Source organism: Nematostella vectensis, chromosome 1 (genome assembly GCF_932526225.1).
Source record: "Nematostella vectensis chromosome 1, jaNemVect1.1, whole genome shotgun sequence".
Lineage (NCBI taxonomy): Eukaryota > Metazoa > Cnidaria > Anthozoa > Actiniaria > Edwardsiidae > Nematostella > Nematostella vectensis.
This window is the reverse complement of record NC_064034.1, coordinates 16759117-16781663: the sequence shown is the minus strand read 5'-3', so window position 1 is coordinate 16781663 and position 22547 is coordinate 16759117. Positions and strand designations below refer to the sequence as shown.

At 40.4% G+C, this 22547-nt stretch overlaps 4 protein-coding genes across 4 annotated transcripts; 1 reads left to right on the top strand and 3 right to left on the bottom strand.

The window, feature by feature from the left end:
* The first annotated feature begins 1872 nt into the window (after nt 1-1872).
* LOC116610252 lies at nt 1873-4243 on the top strand. Its single transcript, XM_032371057.2, has 3 exons — nt 1873-2548; nt 2813-3805; nt 3931-4243. The coding sequence occupies exons 1-3, from the start codon at nt 2099-2101 to the stop codon at nt 4132-4134; spliced, it is 1647 nt and encodes a 548-aa protein (XP_032226948.2). The 5' UTR covers nt 1873-2098; the 3' UTR covers nt 4135-4243.
* Nucleotides 4244-5807: 1564 nt separating this feature from the next.
* LOC5502738 (polyglutamine-binding protein 1) lies at nt 5808-11180 on the bottom strand. Its single transcript, XM_048730819.1, has 9 exons — nt 11044-11180; nt 10349-10497; nt 9783-9838; nt 9191-9249; nt 7993-8043; nt 7757-7848; nt 7475-7526; nt 7000-7078; nt 5808-6505 (listed from the first exon to the last, which is right to left on the bottom strand). The coding sequence occupies exons 1-9, from the start codon at nt 11099-11101 to the stop codon at nt 6358-6360; spliced, it is 744 nt and encodes a 247-aa protein (XP_048586776.1). The 5' UTR covers nt 11102-11180; the 3' UTR covers nt 5808-6357.
* Nucleotides 11181-13433: 2253 nt separating this feature from the next.
* LOC116610249 lies at nt 13434-18549 on the bottom strand. Its single transcript, XM_048724924.1, has 8 exons — nt 18421-18549; nt 17827-17893; nt 16383-16610; nt 16199-16291; nt 15780-15838; nt 15046-15154; nt 14332-14499; nt 13434-13667 (listed from the first exon to the last, which is right to left on the bottom strand). The coding sequence occupies exons 2-8, from the start codon at nt 17890-17892 to the stop codon at nt 13584-13586; spliced, it is 807 nt and encodes a 268-aa protein (XP_048580881.1). The 5' UTR covers nt 17893; nt 18421-18549; the 3' UTR covers nt 13434-13583.
* A 120-nt stretch (nt 18550-18669) lies between these two features.
* LOC5502743 (cytochrome P450 3A2) lies at nt 18670-22496 on the bottom strand. The gene is made up of 4 exons (XM_032371052.2): nt 21781-22496; nt 20929-21172; nt 20108-20454; nt 18670-19499 (listed from the first exon to the last, which is right to left on the bottom strand). Exons 1-4 carry the CDS (start codon nt 22304-22306, stop codon nt 19114-19116), a joined length of 1503 nt encoding a protein of 500 aa, XP_032226943.2. The 5' UTR covers nt 22307-22496; the 3' UTR covers nt 18670-19113.
* Nucleotides 22497-22547: the final 51 nt, after the last annotated feature.

Here is a 22547-nt window from a genome sequence, read left to right as displayed (position 1 = left end):
GCCAAACTTTCGTCTTTAATAAGACTTCTTCAGGGCAGACTTAGTTTGAGTCTGCCCTGAAGAAGTCTTATTAAAGGCGAAAGTTTGGCAGAGTCGATTTCCAGTTTTTGGTGTATTGTATTTATTCTTCTGGTTCTCGAACACGACTTATTTGGGCTTTTCGTATTTATTCGAAATGGTTAAATAAATACATTTAGTTACAATCTCTTTGAGCTATCAGCTGACAATTGGAGAAAAAATGAAAGGAAATAACCGGGAAGCTACATCGATTGACATCGATCGAGCTTATTTCGATTGACTAATCGCTAAGATATTGATTAACCGTTGAGAAATCGATTGGAGCGGGCGTGTTGATATCACGCGAGTTATCACATCGTGTGTGAATCATGGCAAAATACACAAAATTAACGAGAAACAACTTTTTCTTGAGCAAGAATACCTTAAATACTTAAATTTTAATCCTAAAATTTTAATACAATACCTTTTTTACGTGAATATCTGATGTGTGTGTATTGGCGCGCGCGTTTCGAGGCACGCGCACTAGACTCAGCTGTTACGTCGCGCGCGTAACCATGGCAAAAATAAACAGATTGAGATCAGAAACCACTTTCTCTTGAGCAGGAAAAAGTTTCACCAAAAACGCTTTCAAAAAGTTCATAAAGTAAACTCGTAACCTTGAAAAAGCATCAGCTACGCAATGTGGCAGGTGAGATGAGAAGTTTGTCGATTTTGAATAAAGTGATTCCGGTGATATAACGACCATTAAGTTATCAAAAGAAACCGTGCGAAATTTCTAATGATCTTAGAGGCAGGGACTTCAAAATGCAGGCAAGAGAGAAAGCCTCTACCATGAAATATTATGCATAGTCCAAAGTAGAACTATTGGCGAATGTAACTTTTCGCTAAATGACAATGAAGGGAAGGTAGTACTTGGCTTTTGTTGCATTGGCTTTCTTACTCAGACAGACACAAATTCCAATCTTAAATGTCGTTTTTTTTTCAATAAAACACTTACCAGTTCGAGTGTTTGCATGCCATAGAAGGAATACATATAGATACTGTATTCTTTTATACCCACACTGGCCCTAACTCCGCCATTCTCAGGACACTATGTTAAACAAAGCAGCAAAAAAAAAATAGAGAGGCATAGAACACTTTCCCTTGGCAGCCCAAGATGAGGGTTTAAACCCCTTAAACGCTTTAAAACCCTTCCCCCTAGATCCGCTAACATTCATACAAGAGCATAAAACGTATCTGTTCTTTTTTTTGCTGGCTGGGAAGATGTTAGACCCCTCGATTGCTGGTAAAAAGTCTTCCTGAATGGTTCTGCTGGGGTTTTTGTGGAGTCGAACTAGCTGGGAAAATTTTTGGGGACGCTGGACCGGTTATACGGGCAATTATTCATGTGCTAAAATGCCTAACCAATGCTGGCTGGAAAAATAGAAATGGTCCCTCCTGGGAAACAGGAAAGAATAATTTTTCAGCAGCAACCTTTAAAATTGGCATCAGAACATGTTCAAACGACGAAATATGCCATTTAACGTGTTTCGGGAAGGGAGGCTCGTTGTATGCCTTTTGATTCATAGGAATCCAGACAATAGTTGGTCAACTCAGAAAGTTCAAATCGAATAGAAAAAAAAGGAATGCATCCCTATAATGATACATCTGGGACTACCAAGGAACGGTAAACGGCATATCAGACGAACCTACTCGGTATTCGTTTAGTGAGGATAAGGAGTGAAATATACTCTAGTATCCATGGTACAGCAACGAATGCTTCCTTATTTCATGTTTTTTTATCCTTTTAGATATTTTTCAGCGAAAAAACCCTTAAACAAAAACAAATGTAGACTAGGAAAGCTTGCTTCCGGTCCCCAACAGCTGGCATTGTGTTAGTAAGAAATGTAATATGCAGGTCGTTAAAGGCTACAACTGAAATATTCAGGCCGCTCTTTATTAGTTAATCCCCCGAATATCACTGCCTGTTTTGCTGACTTATCAAATGCCTAATATAAATTGTATCCCCTGTTAAGAGTTTTCACTATGACTAACGTTTTTTTTTCTGTTAACTGATCCTCCACCACAATGTTCAATTCAGATGACGCGAGATGGCATCGCTACTAACCAGGGGAGGGTGAGGGACTTGTTGTCATGGAGCGACTACGAGTATGCGCTCCGGCCTATATCAACTTTACAACAGCCCCCGAACCCCTTGCAAAGTCGGCGCAGACGCCGCCCAGAATACCTACCCCTATCTCATGTCACCCCAGCACAATCATCCCCTGGGGGGACCCCTTATATGTATGGCGGCCCGTACGGAGTTGCCCCACCCCACCCCGTGCTGGTACAACAACAGCGCTTAGATCGGGGTCCTTGCCATGTGACAATGGGGCCACACGCTGGGCAGTATATCATGCAGGCGCCTATCAGCGGGGTTCCTCTGGCCAGGGGTACCATCCCGTGTGTTCCTAAAGTTCAACTAAACGGCGTTGTCAATCAAACCACCGTTGCCTCGGCAACAAGAGCTTACGCGACCAGTCAGGACCAGGTAGGTGGTTTGGGAGGGGTGATGAGGAGATGTGAGAGGGAATGGGATCTAGCCACAGATTTACTAGCAGGGATACGTCACAATAAAATATGCGTGCCGCATTTTATAAAACCATCTACAATATAGAGAAAAAGCAAACGTTTTACACTTCCCATACAAAATGAGCGATGGTATCTTCTAACATTAAATATAAAAGTTTCAGTCTTGACCTCTTGATCGTAAGACTAAACGATGAGTACTTAGAATTTCCTGAACTATTTACAGTCACACGATGATGAGGTGCTCCAGGAGATGCAGCAACTTCTGTACGAAGCCGCTGACATATACACTACGCCCTCACACGACACGTCCGGTCACAGTAGCACAGGCGGTCACCGCGAGGTTTGGAGCATCCATGAGTATTTGGTGGACGTGAAAGACCTTCCCCCGCGCTCCTCAAACGAGACAGTGATCGATACCTCCCTGACAGACTCACCCCCTGACGCAGAGGGGGGGAAAGTCACCTCTAACGAAGATGAGCTTGTTCCAACTGTAAGCCAGGGCGTGGTTGAGGCTACGAGCCCATCACAGCAATCTTTTTATGACTTCGGTGAGTGCCCAGCCTGGCTAACAGATCTGCTTGAGGCCGATGATGAGAAAACTGTGCCCAGTGTGACAACAGATGAGCTGCCCCTCCCTGATCCTAATGCAATCGAGGAGCTGTTGGCTCTGATGGACGAAGTCAAAAGTCCCGCCAGTGACTCCCTTATCGCCCGCGAAACAAATGATCTATCGACTCTAGCAAGAGAGGTGGAGAACACGGCCACCCGTCCTAACAATAAATACAAGTTCTCCCTGGCTGATTGCAGCACATTGGAAGAGCTACTTGCTCCTGCAGACGAGGTCAGCACCACGGCAGAGCCTGTTAACAGCCAACAAGTCTCCAAAGCTGAACCAGACGATAACCCCCTTCCTGACCCACGTAGCATGCGGGAGCTACTTGCTCTTGCAGACGAAGTCAGTACCGCGGCAGGGGGGAGGACAGTGCCTGTTGGCAGCCAACAAGTCTCTGACGCTGCACAAGAGGAGGCCCCACTTCCTGACCCCAGCACCATGCAGGAGATATTGTCTCATGTCGGGGAGGTGACGAGTGCTGTTGAGAATGGTGATTCCTCCAGCAACGCGAGTTGCGTTGAGTATATCGAGGTCATTGAAGAGGGGATTGTTCCTCCTTTCACCACGCCCCCCGTCTATCAAAGCCCCACTGGGCCCGCTCAGGTAGGACTCGCTGTCTTTATATTTACCACCACATTAAAGTGTGAAAATGCCTGATAATAGGTACAGCTGAAGAAAGCCAAGCTGTTACGATGTAAAACTGAAATTTGTTTGGTTTATAATACCAGGTGTGGTTCAGCCCTTACACTTGCACGTATATGAACATGTCTGCCGAACTCGCCGCAGTCTTCCCCCATTCTGTCGCCCCGTGGCCATTGAATAGCACTTCTGTACAGGAAATGACGTCACGCAAGCGCAGATGCAGTAAAAAAATTAATGAAGAGAAGACAAAGAGGAGAAGGACTGTGGACAAGTGTGGTGCGCCTCAGTGAACGAAATCTCCCTTCAGTGGAGGGGGCAAGAAAAAAATAGGAATTTGTAATTAGGAATAGACATTATCAAGTAGACATTATTCTAATAATTTGTTTAAATCAGTTATACCCATAAGTCATGGGTGGCAATTGGGATAACATATGCACGTGCCTTTTTTTGCCAATCATGACTTTTACCGCCCCCCCCCCCCCCAAAAAAAAAGGCAAAACATATTTGCAGTTACTTGACAAGTCGGCGTTTGTGACACTTTATATTGATCTAAGTGATCTAAGTGATTGGTACATATGTTGGGCATTAGCCATGTCACGTAACGTACTGTAGCTGTCACGTCAGTGAAAATGTCATTTTAATCTATGTGTAAAGTGTAAAAATTGTCTGTATCTGTGTAACAAGTGTAGTAAACGTGTGGCTGATGTCCAAAAGTTTGAGGTGTCATGTTTGATTCGCGCCGTTGGATAAACTTTTGTTGAATGACAATCGACTAGCCAAGGCACCCCCCCCCCCCCCCACCCTTATAAAGCCACCCACGATATTTAAGTCTATCATTTCCATAACGCCCTGAGACGCCTGTAAAATATAGGCCCAACTCCAAAACGTCAGAAATGCAAACTAAACATCACCAGACCCGGATACCCATAGATTCCTTTAAGGCATAGACGAACTTCAAAAGCGCATCCAAGCAATGTAATAGAATTGACTCTTTTGTCAAAATATCAACCTTTGATTTCTGACCAATTCATTAACAAATGCTTAAACTTAGAAACATTTCTTACCAAAAAAGACACAAAATTCCGAAGGAACTACGAATACACAGATCACAGATCAAGTCACAAATAGATACCTTTATTGCGCTCCGTCAGGTCCCATTTTACAGCAATCAGTCACAATAATCAATGCTAGAACCATGCGAGTCACCATGTTTAGTCTATTTTGCATGCCTGCACTGCATCATGGGAGTCTTGGAAACACCTTGACAGACAGGCGGGCAATCTCCTCCCCCATAATCATTACAGTTTTTTTGCCCCGAAGCCAAACAAAACATTTCCAGGTCCAAGGAACCAAGAATAAACCTGAAAACAATTTTTAAATAAGGTTGGGTAGCAAAGATGGCCTACATTGGAGAGTACAAGGCCATTCACTAGAAAATTCCTTTCTCACTTGGTGAAGCCCAGACAAGGAATTATCCCATTGAATCAACCTCAGCGTGCAAACATCCATAAGCACAGCATTAATTATGCCCAAATAGACTTTATGATGTCCTAAGGCACTCTCCAGATGTGAAAAAGCTGTTATTTTTAAGCAAATTACAAGCAAAACTGTTGTAAGCAACAGACTGTAGCAGTGCCGTCGCTAGAAAGAAAAGGCACCGCAGTGCATTGTTGGAAACTTCAAGGCATACCGTCTTGGGTCAGCGGTAGCTTAGCTTAACTGGTAGTGTTGGACTTGAAATAGGAGGGGGGGGGTTGGGGTTCTGTTTTCAGTCTGCTTTTCTTACAATTTTGCTAAAAAGTATTTGCACACCATGTTGGGAGGAGCTGTTAGATACTTTGTCAACATTTCCTTTGTCTTGTTTTCAACTGGAGGTAGCGGTTCCAGCATTTTTGGAGCTGTTTGCGGAGCTTAGCGGCAAAAAAAGTTGTAATTTAAAATTTAACTGCAATTAGCTTTCCAGTATGGTAAACGTCAATATATTACCAGCAACATTAGCAAATATACATCACATTGTTCTGAGACTTGAATTTAAAAAATACTTCCATATTTCTAATTTCTTTAGCAAGAATACCGCAAATCGTCGGTATGCACGATCCACCAAACTTAAAATACCAACAGCTTATGTAACTAACATAGGTATGCATTCCTACGTGAAATCTGGACTCATTTAAGCCACGAGAAACTCAGATTGGTAGCCTTATAAACCAGATATGAATGCCATTTTCGAAATTCCCCGCCCTCCTTCGGCGAAGAGGAACTAGCAAACTTCGCTGTCCGCATTCGGCTGCTTTTCATTGATCTCAATCCCATCTTAATAAAAATTATTGGCTATCTTTATCTAAAAGACCTTGTCAAACATTCTGTATCGCGCCTTGTTTCTAGTCCTATATGTGCTTGTGTCATGCTACTAAGTACGTTTTGACCTCAGCCCTACAGAGAGTTCTGAGCTCAAGTATCCAAGTCTTACACAATGAACTAGATTCTCCTATCTTTAACATTTGTTTGGAGGTCTATTCTGCTGCTTGCATCTGTTTGTTTGCACGTAGGATTGCCCCAGGGCTGGGGTACGGCCGCTGCTGGAACAACGGCCCATTTGCGGTCACATCAACTCCTGTCTTTGCGTCACCCTTTTGGTGCAGGCCAGAACTCCAGTCACCCCTGGAAACGAACACACACAAACATCAACCTCTTGTCACTCATGGAAAGAGCAAAAGGTAAAGAATTGTCAACAGTCACCCTTGGAAACAACCACACACAAACATCAACCTCTTGTCACACACGAAATGAGCAACAAGTAAACATTTGTCACCCGTCACCACTGGAAACGACCACACACAAACATCAACCTCTTGTAATTCATGGAAAGAACAACAAGTAAACAATTTTCACCAGTCACCACTGGAAACTACCACACACAGACATCAACCTCTTGTCACTCATGGAAAGAACAACAAGTAAACATTTATCACCAGTCACCACTGGAAACAACATCATGTAAACATCATACTCCAATTGTCTATGGAAGCAACATCAAATAAAAAATTGTTTCCAAACATTAGCATTTGATTTCCGTCAACCCTGTAAACAGAAATGCCTTGATAACCACAAAGCGTTATCTTCAGTATCTGGTTACATATGCCATTTAGAAATACCTTGGGGCATCTGAGTAAGAAGACGGATCCATGGGGTCCACAGCATCTGATTTACCACGTTTGCTTTCTAGTTTTTGTTCTATTGGTGATAAAAATCAAAGTAGCAATGCAGTATGTGTAAGTGATTGTATGAATGCACCCACAGTATTGGCTAAAAAAAACTCCAGAGCTTAGATTTCCTTCAGAAAGAGATAACACCATTGTTTATAATAAAGTAACAGTACAAAGATAAGAGAGCAATTTGAATCAATCCATAGGGCTAACAAATTACTATTCAATATTGTCACATCACACATAACTATCTAATGTACCTGCCCAGTATATCTGGCATGACATATGGTAAACACACAAATAGTATAAGTCAACCTTCTCTTAGGGGAGGGTTCAAAATCCCACATTGCCTAGATACATATGGCAAATGTCTAAAAAGGCAAGATAATTTTACCTTTCGCCTCCCCCCAAATCTCAACCTCACCTCGATCACTTAGTTTTCGTTTGACAGCGGCTTCTTGTCTTTTCTGACTTCCCTGAGGTGGCAAAGAAAGGTTAAATTTAGGGAAACTGCTTGGGCTATGGGTGTATCAATGGGGGAGAGAGGTCAATTTGCAAGGAAACACAAGTTCAAGTGACAAAAACAAGGAATTGGAATTACCAAAGGCTAAAACACTGTCCTTTTTATATGCAAATTAGATATTGGACATCTGTTACAAGGAATCTATTGCCCAGGCCATGGAAACTTTAAAAAAGATTCACAGACCTTCATTAGGCTTGGATGTCTTCCTATGCTGAGTCCACCGGAGTCTTGGCTTGATAAAGGGGTCGGAATCTCTCTGTTTGGTGCGATATCATCTGGAAAAGAAAAGCATTTTATTGATTCAAAATAATGCTTTAAAAATCCACACAGAAATAAAGAAATATTTGACTTCTCCCAGCTTGAACAGAAACACATGCAAGCAGAAGACAAATTAAGTACATATTTATCAGTATCCTTACTGTTGGTTTTGTTGAGTACTGATGCAGGTAGCGTGATCTCTGCAGCTGGATCTATAGCAAAACAAATCACACAAACCACTGTCAATTTTATTTTACTAAAACTCCTTGCTCATTTTTAAGGGTATTTACTTCCAGTAAGTTCCTTTACAATATAGTTATAGTATAATATAATGTTGCTGCAAGCAGAAATTGAAAAATGGAAGGGTGCATTATTAAATTGTCCTCTGTTAAAACCAGTGTAAACCACTGACTAAAGGGGACTTGCACTAAGACAGGGCTTCTGGAATTACGCACTTGTGCGGAAGCGCGTTATTTGGCTTTTTCCACGTAATCCACAAATTTCCGCGTAATCCCGCTTTATTTGGCTAAATTTTGAAAGACAAAACATAACAATTCCACAGCTGATGTGTTCCTTTAGTGTTCTTACCTCTATTTCTCGTAAAAAAGAGAGATATTCTTCGTAAGAGTGCGATATTTCGAAATGAATTTCGAAAACAAATAAAATGACTACAGGCATTCTTTGCTAAACCGCGAAGACCTAGGACTAATAATAAAATGCCTTTTTTAATTGGCTGGTGGCTAGGAGCCAATGAAAACTTGCCTAAGATATTTTCACGCAAAAAATTAACCTTTTCATGTTATTTCCTGCTTTCCTTCGGTACAAAATGTAGTTTGGGCGTAACAATTGATATTTCGTGTAATTTAGCGCGTAATTCAGTAAAGAATCCTGCAAAATTTGGATTTTTAAAGAAAAATGTATTGCCAAATCCAGCGTAATTTAGCGCGTAATGATTGATTTTGCATGTAATTTAGCAAAGAATCCCGCGTAATTTTGAGTTTTTTTCAGCGTAATTCCAGAAGCCCTGCTAAGATATCACATGACATTCTTTATGGTGGCAAACTCACATGCGCTTAGGCTCTTAGAGGCAAAATAACAAGAACAGAAAGCTATTTCTTTAGCACTTTGGAATAAAGCCAGATTTTTTTCAGAAAGGGTTTAATTTTATTTGAACATTTTTAAAATTTTTCTTTGGTGACATGGGCACAGTCAATTCTGTGTTTATTTTGGTTTGAATTTGCCCCCCAAATGATCTCTGAGTTCAAGTCCCCTATTGAAGTGAAAATAGTTAACATTCTAAGAGGTCAATAAAATTCCTCTCTTCTATCCATTGTTTTTAGCAACACATGTATAACCTACCCATAGGGTGCAGCCATGAGACCTGATTTGTACTTGTGTTCCAATAATAGTGCCGTCCCCTATAAAATATAGATTTTTATTATTAAACATCAAAACCTCTAGAAGCACAATGGCACCACATCATAATATATGTTATGTATCATTACAATACTTATCATTTTATCGTTTTTATAGCCAATATTAATTGTTTGAAACAAAAATGATATGTTCTAAATCCTGAAACTAGAATGAATTGTAGTTGTTGCTTTCGTAAGCTCAAAAAGTAGTTTAAAAGACCAGAATAATTTACATTTTTCAACTTTGACAGTGCTGATGTCTGATAAATATTCAGCCAATCAGAATGGCATACAAACACCTTGATGCGCCACGGCACATGATTGAATTCTTCTAGTTACATCTTGAAGTTGACCAACTAACTCAATGGCTAACTTACTTAAAACATGAATTACACTTAAACTTTTAACTTTTAAGGGTGTTTTAACATTCAAGTGCACAAGATTACATAGTGTACTTTGGTCACCAGAATTTGCCAAATGCCTTTTATTCAATATCATGGTTAGGGTGTTGATTCCTTTAAATGAAAGCATCTTACCCTGCAGGATCTGGAATAAAATACCAGTTTGGAGGAAGCGGAACGTGACTATAGTCCTGGTAAAGTCAAAGAAAGTGATTTATTATTTGTTATCCACTAAGTTATGATGTTTTTGTCAATTAAAACTACTGTACGATTCTTGCATGCTAATAGGTGATACAGCACAGTGCAAAAATATGAGAAAACGCCAGAAAATTATATAAATTTTTCCCTGGATAATCATTTGTAGGAAGATGCAAGATTATAAAGATTGATTCCATGGTAAATCAGTAAATCTAGAAAGACACATAAATTTACGGAAGATCTTGTCATTTCAGAGGGAACCATCTGTTTTGTAGTTAACAATATCAGACAATGTCTGATAACACAAGGTCATGCAAAGTTGTACTTGGATATCTTGTATGCTTATGTTCATAACAAAAAATCTAGGTCAGATCATATATCAGATCTTGCTAAGATGCTTCGTCAGCAGTAGTTGAGTAGTGCCTTTAGAGAATGTGTTAAAAAAACTACAACCTTTTTTCAAGTATTATAACCTTGGTACTGTAAGTAAGGTTTTATTGTACCTTGATGTGTGGTGCTTGAGTATGGTCAACAGCACCACGCCCGTATCTCTTATGGCAGTACTCAGAGCACTCATGATATGGATTGGTAGTATTAGGGCATCCTTTACACTGGCCAGAAGAATCTGTCTTTTCTTCTTTACTTGATTCACCTATAAAAGTTATTAAAATGAATAATATTGTAACAATAAGTTTCTAGAAAACTTTGCTTTTCTTTAGCTGTTTTACTGTGTTATCTACTGCATATTTACAGTGAAAATGCCTTCGAGCTTGACTTGTTTGCGGATCAAAATGAACCAATCACAGGGGTATGGTGTACGACTTCATGCATTTATACAGCTTTGTTTAACTTGTGCTGAATTTCCAATGCATGTGCTTTGTCTTTCAAAAGAATCGTTTGTCTCATGCTGTTGTTTTGGGTATAAACCTTAAGTACTATACTTAAACATAGAAAGGAGTACTACAATTATTTAGCTATTTTATCGACGATGGTTGATGACGGATACCCCGTAAGTAATTGCATAAAAAACTGTCTTGTAGCAGAGTTAATATATGGTGGTTATAGTAAACGCTGAAAAACTCCAGAGCTCGTTGACGATCTGACTTGTGTAGCACTGATCACACTAAAAAAGTATCTATACTCATGACGTCGGCTACAAGGAAACAATCATTGTAGATCCTGGCTACACGAACTGTACCTTTAGGAACAATCCCTCTCTTCATCAATCGTGCCTGGAGCGCCGCTGGAAGAGGCATTTTTGTGTAAGAGTTGTCTTTTCAAAAACTACTACAAAACAACTTGTCTTCTTGTCGAAATAAAGTAGTAGTGAAGTAATAGTGCAATCACAAAACCCGCTGACCAAATATGAGCCACCACAGAAACCCCGTGCAAAACACATTTTTAGGAAATTAGACGTTTTTTCAAGGTAATTCCCTTGAATTGCACTGCGCACCCCATCTGCGCATAGTGGCACGCGCTGTTTGTTTGAATTTTCCGGTATTAAGTGAGCGCGCGCGCCACAGTTGTACAAGAAAACACAGCAAAAGGCGCGCGTTGTTTAAAATCGCTTAGACAGAAAAACGAAGTCGGTTACCCCCATTTTTTATTTGCTCAAATAGTTAAATATATACTGAAAAATGATATACTGAAAGAAGAAAAAAAGTTGGGTTGTAGAATTTTTGTTATTTCTCGTAAAAGCCGTAAAAATACTTCAAAATGGCGCTTTTTACCGTATGAATAGTGGCGAAAACAATGTCTTTTAGTGCGATCTCTTAAAATGTGATTTGTTTTGAACATTAGCTACTACGGGTTATTGTTTAGGAGATCGGATTTTGGCAGCTCAACAAACAGAACTTAATTTTCTAAAGACTATAGGCACTCGTTTTGAAAACTAAGAGTTGGGATTTTTCCTTGCGCGATCAGTAAAAACGCGGTAACTCTACTCCCCTCTGTTGTGAAAAAGAGGTCGGTACCCCCATTTTTCATTACATTTTTTGAAAGCCCTTAACTTCAATATTGTTTCTGCCAAGTTTTAAAAAATTCTGGGTTGTAGAACTATTTCAAGGGAATTACCTTAAGGGTGTACTGACATCTGTTGCTAAGGAAAATTAGATATAGCATAGAATCCTTGTAGAAAGTAATGAGGGTCTGATATTTGCTAAGTTGACCACCAAAAGTGTGCTGACTTTTTTGATTATGTTATCCCGTTACGTCATCGTGTGACGTCATAGATACAGAAAAAAGCAAATATTTCAAGTAAACTTGCTCGAAAATAATTATTGAATACGTTTTATGAATCTTGAGAGATGGGCGCATTAAGCCAAGCATGCGTTTTAGAAATGATTTAGGAATTAATTTTTTACGATTTTTCAAAGATCCTGAAATCCAGATTATTTGAAATAATTTCCGTTTCTGTTAGATTAACGCTAAATCCATGCTTGGCTATATTAAGGAGATTTCAACAATAAGAAATAATAAAAAAAATTTTGCGTTTTGAAATAATTTGGCGACAATAAAAACTTTTCTTTAGAAAAGGCAGAACCGGAAGTAAAACAAAACCCGCGCATGCACAGACGGCCTGCTCAAACACGCTGATATCTCAGATGATCTGATAATGAAATTGAAATGAAGTTTAAAAACAAATTCCAATAGTGTTTCGTGGTATTTACACTTCTAAGGAACGATATCCGTCATATCATGATCAAAACTGAAATAGTATTTTATAAATTCGTAGCGCGCGTTACTTTTCAATGCGTGCGCGAGCGTCTGCAACCTGTGTTTGCAGCGCGCGCAGATATAGTGGAAATTGAAAACTCGGGCTTTAAAAACATTGCCTTAAAAATATTCGCTAAATGTTTGTTTGTTTTTACAAACATAGGAAATAAGGTAAGGTTGATTTCAACTTAAAGTCCATTTTTGTGAAATTAGAGTGCATATTTTTGTTTCTTTTATTTCAAGAAAGCTTGTGAATGACGAATACCCTGTTATGTTTACGCGCGCGCTCAACGCCACCAGCGTAGCAACGTCGTTACTGAGCAACACTAATGTCAGTACACCCTTAAGGGGTTTTACTTCACAGCAGTACCAAAGATGGCCAGGAAAATCGTTAATAATAAGGAATATTTGCTTTATCGCCGCGCACAAAGATAATGTGTGGCCTTAATAGTAATTTTGTTTCAATTTAAACGCGAGGAAAATCAATAGCATTTCGGAGTGGTGCTTTCGGCTGCGAAAAATAAATAAAATACATTTTGAGTTTCTATGTTAGACTTCAAAATGGCGCATTTGAAAGTAGAAAACTGTTTGAATTAGAGCTTCCCTTTCCGTCTTTGATACCAAATGAGGTACCCTCTTTCGGATAAGTCTTGTTCCTGAACCAGAAGAACACCAAAAACTGGAATTCGACTCTGCCAAATTTTCGTCTGCCCTGAAGATATCTTATAAAAGACGAAAATTTGGCAAGGTCGAATACCAGTTTTTGGTGTATTGTTCTCTTTCGGATAAGAATATAGTAGATAGTGTGGTTAGGGTTGGGATTGAATCTGGGGCTGTTATCACTTTTCCCTTAGCGTATTTAATATATGATACTTCACAGTAAAAATCTCTTTATTCAAGGACAAGTTATATTGGCAGGTTTTTGTACACATCTAACTGGTGAATTATATATCCAGTCGCCAAAAGTAAATGTTTCTAATAGTTTCTCCGCGCTTTCCACCACCACCACCGGCAGAACGTCCTTCACTCGTCTCGTCTGACGTCAAGAGAGGCTTGGTCCAGTCTCCTTGTAAGGCCGGATATTTTGTCGTCAAGACCAACAATCAGCTGGGGAGGTAAGACAATCTCAGCAAGTTTTTCATCGTTAATTGAAAAGCTCAGGCCAAAGAGAATATTATAAGAGATACAAAGTTAAAATAAATATAAAATTAGAAATAAAAATTAAAAGTTTCAGTCGACTGAGTACTTGGTTTACCAACCTTTGTTTGTGTGTGTGTGGAGAAAACGAGGTGGTCCCAAATTGTGACTGGCTAAGCATCACTCTACCACTCTCGCCACTGGATGAGAGCGGCCGTTTAAAGCCGCATTGTCACCAGTTTACTTCCAGAGGTCCGACCGTTAAAAAAAATCTATTAGAATCCGATATATTTAACAGGCCATCCGCTCTAAATTATCGATCACATCCTCAAAGAAACTTCCAATAGACACACTGCTTTCTATATTTTGAAATATTTTTCGCGTTTTCCGTTTAAAATCATCGGATATTTTTACGTAATAGACCGGAAGTAAACTGGTGACAATGCGGCTTTAAGATGGTAGTCGAGTGGGCTCACCCTGCGCACCCCCTGTGTACGCGCCACGCGCATGGATAGGAATAAGCTCTTTCATAGAACAGAGGCGAGAGACGATGATTCCCTGTCATCTGGTTGGATATCCTTTTCGTTGTTTCGTAGTCACATGAGCGTATGTATGAATGCTTTCGTAAACTTACACTCAGAAGACCGTCCAAACGCTCTTCTAACGGCCTATCAGTGTGGCGAACGCATTCGGCCCCAGGTCCCTGACTGCCACGTGAGCACGTGACTGCAGTTTGAGGACGGCACAGCGGCATGGCAATACCGACAGGCTTTGCAGCCGTGGCATAGCGATCTAGCTGACACTTTTGAAAGAATAAAAACGAGAGAGTGTGCTGTTATATAAGGAATCAATTAATTTAAGGGAGAATTCATTTGAACTTTGAGCAGTCCACCGCCAAGAATAATGCACCAAAATAATTTTCATAGTTTTACATAGCTTTAGGGAATAGCTTTGCTATAGAAATAAAATTGCTGACATTGCTTACATCATTAAGAAAAACTGCTTTTTGAGAATTGAAATTTAGTTTTAACAGCTTTCAATGAAGATTATTTTTTTAATTGAAACACTACACTACTACTACTACTACTACTACTTGCCTACTGACAAAATTCCTTCTAAAAAGATATCCAAAACCAAAGCAGCATGCTTTCAACCTTTCTTGGTACAATATTTTTTACGCCTATTGATGAAAACTAGGCTCGATATTCTGTTGGAACTTGACTAAATTTTTTGTATGCTAGAATAAAAGCTTTTTTGGGTGTGGATGTAAGCGCAGTAGGAACTTAAGAGAGCTACAAGTCATGTTACCTCATTTGTGCTTACTCTCATCTGCTACAAGTCATGTTACCTCATTTGTGCTTACTCTCATCTGATCAGCATTGGACTGGAATGTACTCCCAGTCTTATTCAGAAAGCCTCCTGAACTGCGCAACTTCTCTTCAAGGATCTCACACTTCCTATGCACACACAAAAAATAGTTGATGGTCTTACGGCGTATAGAGTTTGAAGATTGGTTTTGTCATACCTCTCAGGGACAGTGCTGAATAACGTATGCGCATGCGCGTGCTCTGGCGAAAACAAACACAATCGTAGTGTTGAATCGTTCGAGTAAAGGTACGAAAGGCTGACTTCAATCGCTGTTTTGACTAACTGTACAGCATTAAAACCATACTGTACAAAAGATGACAGATTTGTGTGATAATAAGGGAGTCATAAAGAAAATTATAGCCTTAGGTTTGGTCTAGTTTTCTTAGCATTCGTCGAAATGTGACAGTTCGCCGGTAAAACGCCGCCATTTCAAAAGAAAAAGGCTGGTTTAGCCGCGTGGTGCTGGAACTAGTCGTTTTTCAGCACTGTCCCTCTCAGGCGCGTACACATGGGGGTGCGCAAGGTGCGCGCGCACAGCCCCCCTCCTCCCCATTAACGACAAAAAAGCGGGTAATTTCTTATTACGATACCTGTCTCTGCGCACCCCTCTTAGCCAATCCTGGGTACGCGCCTGATCATGAATATTGAGGTAGTGTATGAAGCTCAAGTACTGTTGAATATTTATATCTATTTTAAAGAACATTGTGGCTTTACCTCTCTGCTACTGCTCTTGCGGCCTCTGAACTTTTGAGACGCGCCTTTAGGTAAGAGATCTAGAGAATGAACAATAGTTACGTCATGTTGCATTAGAGTAAATAGAAAGCGTATAAAATTGAATCATTTAAGAAAAATAAAACATGAATCATATGGAATATCGTAGCTTTCCCACAGCTCTTTGCGGCGCGCACGTGAAACCGAGGACAAACACGAAGTTTGCCATCTTGTTCACAATTTTGACGCCTGACCTCGGTTTTACGCGCGCTTCGAAAAGAGTTGTGGGTAGTAGTGAGGGGCCCTAACGCGCATGTCAGGACCACATTGATATATAAAGCAGCATAGAGCAACATGAATAAAAGGCGCGCCATGTTGATCAAGTGTAACATAAGTACAAATAAAAAAAATGTAGAATTTACCTCCAACGTAGATTCTAGATTTTCATTAAACAATTGCCCATTGTCAAACGCAGTCACTAGATTTTCGGTCTCTGGAAGAAAGGAGCTGTTTTGCTACAAGACAAACAGACAAAGGAATATTAATTCTAGACTCGTATAGTTCAAAAACTGATTTTATAACTTGTATCACATGTTATTATTTTACCTCTGAGACAGCGAAGGTGTAAGCGGCGGGGCTAATGTCAATGAGCCTCATACTGGTGCCTGTGGCTTGACGATGCTGGGGGCCTGTGACTTGGCGATGCTGGGGGTCTGTGGCCAAGCGATGCTGGGGCCCGTTCAGCATGATGTAAAGTTGCTGTTCTAAATGCTGAAGCCTTCGTTCGAGTGACGTTTTGTCAATTTCTAACTGACGGTTCTCGCACTCCAGTCTCTGAGAATCAATCACATTAAAGTCGCATTGTCACCAGTTTACATCCTGTCGACCGGTCGATGATTTTTAATAGGGAACGCAATTAATTATATCAAAACTGTAAAAAGCAGTGTGTCTATTGGAAGTTTCTTCGAGGATTAGACTGAAAATTTAGAGCGGGTGGCTTGTTAAACAGCACGTATTTCACTATATTTTTTTTTGTCTCTGGTCGGTTGAGGTTTCCGTCGCCCCTCCGGAAGTAAACAGGCGACAATGCCGCACGTAATAGCCTATAGCTGTTGGCTACTAATGCCGCACGTAATAGCCTATAGCTGTTGGCTGCTAATGCCGCTGTTTTGTCTATAAATGGCGCGTTTTCTAATAATATTTCGGTTCTCAATACAGAGAACCACCACCTGACTATCTCAACTTATCCCTTTCTTATCCCTCGACTTATCCAAATATCACAAAAAATCGTTATCCATTTTGTTTTCTTTCTTTTGACTTTTTGACGCATTGAAATAGAAATTAATAGAAATTAAATAGACATTAAATTGAGATTAAATAGAAATTAATGGCGATTAAATAGAAATTAAATAGAGATTAAATAAACATTAACTGGAGATTAAATAAAAATTAAATAGCGATCAAATAAAAGTTAAACAGAAATGAAACAGAATATCAATAGCAATTAAATAAGAATTAAATAGAGATCAAATAGAAATAAAATAGAGATTATAAATATGGACTACAAGTTTTTTTTGCTTCCATCTCTTCCTTTACATCATCAATTTTCCACAGCATTTCTGATTTATTTTTTATGTCTATAAGTAACTCGCTCGTTCACGTCCACTGATATGGTTTCCGAAAAAGAGTTGAACCTGTCGTTCTTTTCTTGTTTCCTCGCTGCAAATTCAAAGTATTGTTCTCACATCGAATCGTGCCAAGAAACGCCTCCATCCGTCACTGACTGCTTTTTATCTCGTCCACAGCTATCTCTTTCCCACGTTTGTTCCACCATACATAGTGCATTTTCTTGGTCAAAATAACTGCTTAAATTCGCCGAGCAGATGTCGGACAGTTGAACTCTCCGACATCTGCTCGGCGAATTGAGCAGTTACGAATTTACTCCCGGATTTTCAAAACGCAACCAACCGCCCATACAACCACATCAATATCCATACCATAGCTCCGCTTCCCCTGCACTTTAGCCCCCTCTCACCCTCCTCTATGTTACCTTGATAAACCGGTCTTTGATGTGAAGCTTCTTCTTGAGGTAGTCATCTTTAGGGTCCTCCGCCATTCTTCACACAAAAGAGGGGAATTTAACACATCACACATAAACAAACAACACAGCAACGGTTTATGATGAGCCCTTTGCCCTAGGGGAGGGGTTATCTTTGTCTAGAGCGCATCACATAAGATAAGCTGCCGGCCAAATGACCCTTTCAAGATTTTTTGGACGACATGACGACAATAAGCCATTTGTCTTGTGCCTTTTAAGGGGGACTGTTAGAGTGGGACCTGTGTGAAAAGGCAAGCCATCTGCCAATCGCTCGAAATCATTTTAGTGCTCTCCATTAGCGAGAAAACATCATGGAAACGTGATCATTTAGCCTCAACATTGTTTTCTAGTATAGCCAGGGTTCGTTGATTGAAGCCGTTAAAAGTCAGTGCCATGTGGGAGAAAGACGGGTCTCCTCCACTGCTCTCTACACCATCGAATACCCGGCGCGCGCGGTTCGAATCATTCTGCTCCCTTAGCACGTGCAAACAATACATGTCTAAACATACAGTAGCAAAGCCTGTGCTGGGAACTAGACTGGCCTACCTGTTAATGCGTAAATCAGGAAAACTTCAGGATAACAGTCAAAATTACGTTTTTCGGACTTAGGATAACTGCAGGTTGCGCTGGAAATAAGATGGTTGTCTACGTAGATTCTTCTCTTTTTTGTGCTATCAAATGAAGGTGATCAATGGTTCTAATTGATAGACCATCGAATGCCTCTTATCGGTCTTCTATACTTCTTACGAAAGCATAGGATGATGTAAATGATACGTATCATTCGCACTAAACAACTTTTTGGGAGAGTTTACAATTTTCGTGTTTATTTCAGTTTATCTTTAGTAAGAGCTTGGGACAACTTTGGACAAAACATTTTTTACCATCCTTTCATCGCTTAAGTTAAATCATTTTTAAATTGTTAATAACTGGTTATCAATATTATTAATTGTCCCTAAGTTGATCTAAAAATAAGAATAAAAATCATATTTATATTACATGACGTTATTTAAAAAAAACACAAAGTTAGCATCCTATATCAAAGACAACGGTAATGAGGACAGCTTGGTAATCTGGACCTGCTTTCAGGCTACTGACGGTTTAAAAGGTTGTCCCAAAAATTCGTTCCTCTACTTTGATTAGTATCTTGGGAACTCCCTGTATGGCTGAAATGTTGGTCGGTTGATATGTAGATCCTTCAGCCAGCACACACGATAGCATGTAACATCATAGATGACCTGCCTATTCAACTTTTTCAAACTTCAGGTAAATCGGCGCCAAAGGTTTTAACTGGACAAAGGATCTCAGGACAAGGGGCGTGGTCTTCTCAGACACCCTAAACCTGTACCCCGCCGCCAGGATCTGCACGAGTGTAATCTTCATAACCATGTTGGCAAAACGCATCCCGACGCATTGGCGAGGTCCTGCCCCGAATGGAAGGTATGTGAACGGGTGTCTGGTACTCTCTTGCTCCGGTGAAAAGCGCTCAGGGTCGAAGGTGAAGGGATCCGGCCATACGTCAGGGTCGTGGTGGATCGAGTACGTGGGAATTTGCACGTACACGCCCTTGGAAAACGTCACGCCATTGATAACACACTCCTCCTCGCATTCTCTCAAGTGACGATGACCTGGAAATTAGCGTTGAAATGCAGCGGTTGGTTGGTTGTTTATAACACACCAGATATGCATGGGAGGGGCAGGGGCGTAGCCAGGTGGGGGTGGCCCAGGGGGCCCGGCACCCCCTTCCAGCAGCCAAAAATACAGTTAATGTTTGAGACATTTAAATGTATACAGTAAATGTATGAGACATTATTTTATATAAACCTGCTATGATGAATTGGGTGGCCTGCTTAAATATTTCTAATAAATAAATAAATCAAAAAATGAAAGGGCCTTTTGGGCCCCCTCCTGTTAAAAATCCTGACCCTGCTGCTGGGGGGGGGGGGGGGGCAAAGTTCAGTATGCCATGGTTAATAATTAAATACATCTGGTAGAGAGTATATTGGATAAAGAGGTAGATAAAGCCTCAAGCATAGTGGGGGGCTGAAAAAAGGAAATTTATTGAAAGGATGTGAATCACAGACAAATGTTGAAAAGTCTGTCAAATATGAGGGAATATAGTCCCTTTCTCATTATAAGTGCAAGTTTTAAAATAAACCAAATGTTGACTACATTAATAATCTAATATTAATTTAATTATTATATATGGAGCAAATATGATCAAATTTTGCATTACCTGGCGGACAGAGGCGCAGAACTTCTTTTATCACCCAGTCCAGGTAATCAATAGAGTGAACAAAGTCATAAGTTGACATATTTCCATCTTTCTCCAGAGCTGATTTAATCTCCTCAGCAAGCTTTTCCTGGACGTGGTTATTGGTGGCCAGGAAGTAGCTGGCATTGATAAGGGTGGTGGCAGTGGTCTCATAGCCTGCAGCCAGGAAACTCAAGCAAGTGGCTCTCATTTCGTTCTCATTCAGTTTACTTTCACCATCAATTACTGTTTGGTTTGCCTCAATCATGATTTGTACAACATCATAACGATCAGAGCTTTTCTGTCGTTCTCTCTGCTGGATAATATTCCTGTTGAAAAAAGGGAACCCATTTATAAGTGTACAAGTAAAGAAGCCCAAAACTGTAAATTCTCCTTATTTTTCCTGATTTCTCAATAACAAACAAGGGATGTGCCTGACCTAACTCAAGACTGTAGCAGGGGGTGAGGCACTAGGGGGTGTGGCCCCAATTTTTTTTTTTAATTATAAGGAATTGATCAGTAGGGGGTGTGGCTTTGCCCCCAAATATTTTCCTAAGTCTTCTGTATCGGGTGCTCTGCTAGCAATAAACACATCTCTGTTAATAGTGCATATCAGAGGTGGATCAAGGAGCTGCAAAAAGGGAGAGCCAAAAGAAGGGTTTCAAGAAAGGGGGGTCGGATTAAATGTTCTTCTGTGTATTCCTTATATAACTTGTTAATTTTAAGCCAAATATCTGAAAATAGGGGGGGGCCCACCCCTAGATCCGCCCCTGCATAAGATACATGTCCTACTAAGGACTTACCAGCCGAGATCCATGAAGAACCCAGCATTCCCAACAACATCCACAAACCTTGAGAGGAAATTTGCGAACGGAAGAACACCAATTATAGCGATAAGGAATGGTCGATTGAAAATGACTTTAGCTTTGTTGAGGAGTGTGTGATCTGAGCTTGTCTGAAAATCACTTGTGTCGACGCCAAAAGCTGAGGACAGGATGACATCCAGAATGCAAAGGCTGAAGAGGTCGGTCATCTCAACACTCTCACCTGTAAATTGTTAAACAAAACTTCCTCTTAGTGGTGCTTTGCATTTGGTAATGGACTTTTAATACTAGGGGGGTGGCATGTTACAACCACCCCCCATCAGGTATAATTTAGGAAAAGAGTGGGGAAAGGGGAAGTTCTGGCCTGGTAGTAGGCTAGGGGAATGTTTAGATAATTGCCTATCAGACATAAACCCTCCCTGATGCAAATAGAATGCTTATGATAGACTTGCTGTATTTCGTATATTTCAATCACTTTGAGAGGAGAACACGTAATATCTCCATGAACTCGTTTCTTTCTTATGTCTTTACACATTTATGTGAAAAACTTCGGCAGCCCCTATTCCCTGAGTCAAAAAAAAACATTTGAATTTTAGCCCGTCAAATAAAAAAACGTGCGAACGTCCGTATGTCTTTAACAAATTTTTGTTGAAAAACTATGGCAGCACTAATCTCTGACTAAAAAAAACCATTTGAATTTTTTGCCCGTTAAACAATAAACATGCGTACGCTCAGGGCTTCCTAAACTTGTTTTCAAGAAGATGTGATAGACGATGAGCAAAAAAGCGTGACTTCTACGGGTGCGTGAGGTGTCGCACACAAACATTTTACCAGTTTGTGAGTAGGACTCTAACTTAGCATTCATTCTCTCTGCTGCTCCCTCGATCAGTCCAACTGTCCCTTTGAGCTTCGAGCCGCTAAAGGCTGGTGCTATCACTTTCCTAACTCTCTTCCACTTCGGGTACTTCGCCAAGAACATCTCTGAATCCAACGGAGGGGGGAGCGTTAGTGGTAGACCGCGATTTCGAAACTTCATGAAATCCTTAACCATTATTTGTTTGATCATTTCCGGCTCCATCACACAAATAGTTGGTATTCTTCCAGAGCTGTACATCTTATAAACTCTTCCATACTTCTTAAAATACTCAAACTGAAGCCCATGCGTTCCACCAAGACGCTTCACCGCTCTGGAATAAATGATCGCACTGATCGGGAAAGGCCATGGTTTAGGTCCTGGCAAAGGGAGATCAGACGGCCAAGCGAAGTAGATATAGCTCCAAAATACAACGACAATAACAGCTATAAGAACCGTCCACTGGTTCCTTGCGATATATTGAAATTCTGTGTCGCACTCCATGGCTTTGCGAACAGTGGCACGCACATCAGGCTAGAGTTCTTCATTTGTAAACAAACAGTAAGGGTGCTGGGATTGGAGGGGTGGGGGGAGGGAAACAACTTTTAACGAAAAGGAAAGTATGCTTTTCGCCAGTAAACTATTGAGATATATTTCGAGACAAGAGATGTTTTAAAAAATTTTTAGGTCTTGAATAAATATTTTCTTTTCATCAAATAATCAGTTAGCACTTTTTGGTCAGCGG